General features: G+C 39.2%; 1 protein-coding gene across 4 annotated transcripts in view; it reads right to left on the reverse strand.

Moving 5' to 3' along the window:
• Positions 1 to 1,145: 1,145 nt before the first annotated feature.
• The window catches only part of rgs19 (regulator of G protein signaling 19), a 26,704-nt gene continuing 21,600 nt past the window's right edge, over positions 1,146 to 6,249 (reverse strand). For all 4 annotated transcript variants that reach the window (XM_055056936.1, XM_055056937.1, XM_055056938.1 and 1 more), the window contains one exon: positions 1,146 to 4,518. In XM_055056936.1, the coding sequence (XP_054912911.1) occupies positions 4,330 to 4,518 (189 nt within the window). In that variant the 3' untranslated portion in view covers positions 1,146 to 4,329. The remainder of the gene's footprint in view (positions 4,519 to 6,249) is intronic.

Here is a 6,249-nt window from a genome sequence, read left to right on the forward strand (position 1 = left end):
AACAACAGCACCTCAGGTTACAGTGAACTGTGGGAAAGAAAACAGGCACACAAGCTGCAAAATGACAGTTTGATAGGTTGTGTGAAAGTATGTGCTGGTTTCCTTCAGGAGCGCGATGTTAGCAGTATAAACACTGCTAACTCTGCTCAGTTCATGTTCACTTTCACTTCAATAAAATGTCACCTTAGGAAATGGACTGCAGCGTTTCTTCTCTTCTCAGTTTCAGATTTGCTTCTGGCCTAATTCATCCAGTCAGAACTGGTAAAGTGAATTTAAGCTGGTTGCTTTCTGGAAAGCAGCCAACACAGGTTTAATTGGGTTGTGTTTGGGGACGCTGGGAATTTTAGTGTTCCTTATTCTTTCCCAAAAAGGTTTTTGCTCATTGGAGGAAACGGGAGTACCAGGAGAGAACGCTTACATTCAGACGAAGACCCTGCAAACCCAGGATCGTCTTGATGGCAAAAGGAAAATCACCAAAAATACCTGCAAAAGAATATCCACATTAAATCAACTGCTGCTCTTTGATCCAGTAGAACGTGCTCCAAACTTTTTGTCATGTGGGACAAAATTGTTGAGTCAAAAACACTCATGGGCCAGCAAGACAAAACACATTCAAGCAAATAAAGTTGCCCAATTTTTTTTTACATTTAAATTAATTTTGCATGTTTGCTTTATTAAAATAATAGCATCCTATTTTCATATTCTTTTAGGATCAGTTAAATGTATTCTCAGTTATAAGAACAGGACTTGAGTCACTTTCTATCAAACCACTTTATACAGTAAAACTGTAGAATGAAGTCGAGTCTACTTGTATTGCAAACTTCATTTAAAAAAATAAAAACCTCACAAAGAACTTTTCTGGACGGGTTTCAGTGTGACGTCCAGGCCCTTTCCACACCTTTCCGTTTGGATCAGATGCTGTTGCTTTGTTAACTGCAGCATCACTTTTAAAAACACAGTGAATTCATCCTTTCCTTGAAAAAGCTGCAGTAAAAACAGAGAAGGAATCCGACCAGTAAAAAAACAAAACGTCTTCTTCGTTAGGAGCCAGAACATTTTATGTTTGTTCTAAATAATCAGGTTGAAATGTTTCTGTTTTATTAAAAAACACCAACGCAGAACAAATGACACCGCTACTCACTGGATGCTCAAGGGTTTCCGTTTATATATGTACAATTAAAATCACAGTTTTAACAAAATATAAAATAAATAACATTAACAATACTAAGGTAAATGCATTTTGAGTGACCAACCTGGTAAAAGACTCAGATAGCTCTTTTTTTTTCAATATTTAAATGGTCTGTCTGCCGCTACAGGCACCTACAAACATTTGTTCTCCTCACACTACATTTCCCAAGAAGCACCGGGGTCATGCATACCATCTCTGTATGTTTTTTATCAGCTCTTTTTCATGTTTTTTTTTTTTTTTTTGCACTTGGGATTTTTTCTCCCACCCCTCTTTCTGAACTGACCAACCACAGATCAGCCCTGCGGCCTCCTGCAGCCAATCAGGAGCAGGCGTGCAAATGGGCATCAGACAGTGGCGTGGTCAAAGGTGAGAGGTTACAGAGGTCAGCAGCAGCAGTGCCCAGGTAGGCCACCCTGGTGTGTGTGTGTGTGTGTGTGGAGGTGTGTAAATATTTGAATTACTATGCTTACTGGGACTGTTCTGAATGTGTTTTGATTTTGGGGGTATTTTTAAAGTGCAAAGCATTGAACCATCCTTGTTTGTTATTGGCTAATTAGATCTGCAGAGGGTTATTGATCACATCTGAGTTCTTTAGGCTGCAGTAATGTTATCCACCAAAGGTTGCACAATAAACTGGCCACTTTTCTAGAAAAGACACAGAAAAGATGTGGATTTCTGCAGCTAATTAGCCAAACTGGTGTGTGTCCCAGTAATCCCAGTTGATGCTTCTTCTACACACACCAAGGTTTGTACTGGAAGAACCTGCCATCGAACAGTTGGAGTTATTCTCAGCTGTGTCTAATTTTTGATAAATTGCTCTCATAATAACTACAATCTACTGAACCTAGAATCTGCTTGACAGAAAAGAACTAAACAAAATTTTCTTTAATATAAATGCAACTAAATTCAGACAGGAAGAGGTTACTCCTTGAGGCCACCATATTGAATTTTGAACCAGTTTGCAAAGAAATCAGACTTCAGGTTGTTTTCATAAGACTATTTGTTCTCTGTGTTTGAGTTGCCACTGCAACAGTGAATAAACATATCATATATACTATATACCCGGCATGATATCAGGCTGCAGATAGATTTAGCCTGTATGTCGGGTGCGGCCAAATGTTTTGTCACATTGACCAAAATAAAGTCAGAATCACTCGAGTCAAAAAATATAGAATTTCTGAATTATTTTATGACCCTTTTTTTCTGCTCAATAACCTCAGCATACAATAATCACAAAAAATACAAAACTTCCAATTTGTACATTTTTGAGCTTCACTGGTTCAATGAAAGGATTTTAGTCTTGGATCAAATTTTGCCATATTTAGAGAAGTTTAATCAGCGAAAAGCAGATTTTGGGGAACCAAAGTCTACATAACCAAGTCACTTTGACTTTCCTATAAAGTCAAATAGAATGCAAAAAGCATGTAAAAAGATGAATGTAAAGATTTCAAACATTTTCCATCATAAGATTTTAACATGTTTCTAATAATTTTGCCCAAATTCAAAACAAAAAGTCTCAGTTTGCATCAACCACCTGCACAAGTAGCAGCCAAACTTATGTCATTTTTAAAGATATTTGGGGGCCACATATGGCCTCAGGCTGCACTTTGGACACCTCTGCTCCATGTCTGATTTTTTATGTTTACTAGATGGGCTGAAAAGCTCATGTTAGTTAATGTGCAAAATTAGGATTCATAAAAAAAAAAAAACAGAACACAAGAAAAGGTTATTTCAAAAGTAATCATAACTATATATGATCAAACGTTAGAAAACCAGAGCGTTTTGCTGCCAGCTTCAAACTCTGCTGTTCCTGAAAACCGTTCAGGAAGTTGGTTTTGGTCTTGTGAGAAATATGAGTCAAGCTGTCATCTGCTGCCTTTGCTTCTATTTTAACGGTAACAAACTCACAACTCCAGCAGGAAAACCTGAGTTAAGAGACCGACTGTCCCTGAGAGGGAAACAGGAAACGCCCAGAGGAGACATTTTTGTCTCTTCTTTAACTCCTCAGGGTTTTCTTCTTCACTGGGATTTATTTAGTGAATTAACTTATTATTTCTGAACAATCCCTGTACGCAGAGTGACTCAAATATGATCAGTGTGTGACTGTTGTCTGGACTCCAGTGTTTTATTGCAGTGATGTGTGTGTGTGTGTTGGGTGGAGATCAGTACAGTCTCAGAGGAACTCTCCTCCACTTGCAAAAAATAATATTCAGGTGAGGGATTCAGTAGGAGAAATAAAAAGAAAAAAATATATATATATTTAATAAAATTGTTTCATATAGTTTTCTCTTAAAAAATAGACTCGTCGTCTTTTTGTAAATCAGTAGTTGGAAGGAACGTCGTCCTTCCTTCATCCGTTTGTTTATGACAGGTGGGAAACGATTGATCCAGAAAACTTTGTGGGTTTTTGTTTTAGAGGGAGGCGGAGTGAGCACCCGGTTCTTCCAGTTGAACGGAGGAAAAACGACAAAGAACGGACGAATGATTCAGCATCCGTCTTTTCCTTTCAGCTTTCTGTCCTTTGTCAGGAAGATGTGACTGCAGGTTGAAAGTCTGGGACGTCGTCCTTTGATTGGCTGGTTACGGCGGCTGGAGTATGTGAGGAAGGACGAATCCACCAAACGTTCATGGCACAGACCGACGGTTTTCCTCTTGAAATGCATCCGACTCTCACAAAGTAGTCAAGTACATCTCCACATAACAGTAGATCCTAACTCATAAATACTTAAATATCTCTGAACACGTCCTTCTCCGGTTGTTTACAGCTGAGGTGGAGCAGAAATAAAAAAAAAAGAAAAACAGAAATGGGAAGAAACTAAATCTGCCTTCACGGATGGGCTTGACCTGTAAACATGAGTGAGGATCATTGAACTTGAATATTTCTGGCAATAAATGTTAACCGATTCTACTTTCCTTCACTTGGATGTGCAGAACATTTGTTTTATTCAAATTAAGTTCAATTTTCAAAGCCTGAAAATGACCTGAAGCTGATGGTGGAAAAGACAAGGGAAGGACGTCTTGGCAGTGATTCAAAGAATACGTGATTTGAACAGAGGAGTGTGTGACAGAGGAGGTGAAACGCTCCTGTCCGAAGAACGCGAGGCAGCATGGAGGCGGACGAGGGGCTTCGGGAGGGAGGACTAGGACTCTGAGGAGGTGCGGGACCCGCCCAGGACCAGGGTCTTGTAGATATTGGAGGAGAGGAATCGTGGGTAGGAGTCCCTGTGCATCAGCGTGTAGATCTGCAGCTGGGCGTCTTCAAACGTGTGAGACGTGGGGTCCTGCATCTTCCTGTTGATCACCTCTCGAACCCGGGCATCCAGACTGACCTTCAGTTCAGAGCAAACAGGAGAAAAAGACAAAAGATGTCATGTAAGATCATATAAAAAATAAAAAACATCTGTTCTACTGTGATAAGATGAGAAAAACATATGATTGTTTGATATTGCACTGATCGTGTCCACTAACTGTGTGACATGTTCTGTATGTATACACAACATGTTACCATTAGCTAAAACCCATGATTACTTGAGACCGACTTTAAATTGTTTAAAATGCCTGTTTTGATTTATAAAATACCAAATATACCTAAACATGTTCAGTGGAAACCGTCTTAGCGCCACTGAAGCCAATATCTACCGTCTTCATCTCAGCTCTGGGGCCACAGCCAATCAACAGCAAGAAAATTAATGGTGCTCCTGGATTGGCTGCTTTGCCAGAACCAGCCAATAGGAAGCTTAGCTTCAGCTTCCAAAACTGCTTTCTTAAAATTTTTTTTGAATTTTTTTTTTAAACTGCAAATTAAAAAAAATTTGCAGATTTTTTTTGCTAATAATATTTTAGATACTGAATTTGATTATGTGGGGATCCACCTTAACAAGAGAAGAGTCCAGAAATTGTTAAAGAAAACTAAAGACAGCTGTGTTGCTCTTATTCAACAAGTCAGATTTTAGAGTTGTATTCCTGTCATTTTAATAAATTATCCAGAAACACAGAATAATAAAAACAGTAATTCAAAAAACACCCAGATTTCTCCAATCTTCCTTTCTTAAATGTGCAAAAATAAGTTATAAAAAAAATGTTTTCCAGCTTCCAGAATTCTTGTTTTTTTCTTTAATTCTGCCTCATAGAATCAAAAAGTCGCTTAAGTTGCACCTGTCTGCCAACATGAATAAAGCTAAAACTTCTCAAAATGCAAAAGTGTTCATGCATGCAAACCATCCAATCTGACGAATTTAAAGCAACTCAGATTGGTTTAGAATAAATTACATAAAATCTGCATTCAGCATTTACGCTGGTTACTCCTGTCTAATATTAACTTTTAATTTTGTGAAGCACTTATGTTTGGAAGCTCAAAAAATTTGTAACGCAGCAAAAACTTTTTTATCCAGTTGACCCTATAGGCTGACATTTTGTACTCACTCAGATGTTTCATCATTAATCAGCTCTCAGAGGCAGAAGTACAGTGAGGAGCCCTGACACACACACACACACACACACACACACACACACACACACACACACACACACACACACACACACACACACACACACAGAAGCCCTCTAGGCAGCACCAGATATTTATAGAAAGACAAGCTTTCTCTTATGCTTTCCCTCTGCTCTTATTTAGGGAAGCCTATGTGTCCCTCTAACACACACACACACACACACACACACACACACACACACACACACACACACACACACACACACACACACACACACACACACACACACACACACATACAACCCACAAATAGAGAGATAGGCATCGTACCAAGGTCAGATGTGCAGACAGACAGTCTGGCATGCATCTTCTGTGCCAAACTTGCATGGCTGCATGTCTCTATTTTAGTGTGTGTTGGTATGCATGTGTGCGTCTGTGTGTGTGTGTGTGTCTATAAAAAGGATTTAGTGCCTGAAGGTGATGAGAGCAGCAATTTATAGCTTCCTGTAAACACACTGTACAAACACACGCGGTAGCATACATGTACACATGAACATGTCAACACATTGTGACGAGCCGAGGACGGAAACCTGACAAGAGAACCCTGGGCTCA

The sequence above is a fragment of the Poeciliopsis prolifica genome, unplaced genomic scaffold, assembly GCF_027474105.1.
Source record: "Poeciliopsis prolifica strain line A6 unplaced genomic scaffold, Auburn_PproV2 SCAFFOLD046, whole genome shotgun sequence".
Classification (NCBI taxonomy): Eukaryota; Metazoa; Chordata; class Actinopteri; order Cyprinodontiformes; family Poeciliidae; genus Poeciliopsis; species Poeciliopsis prolifica.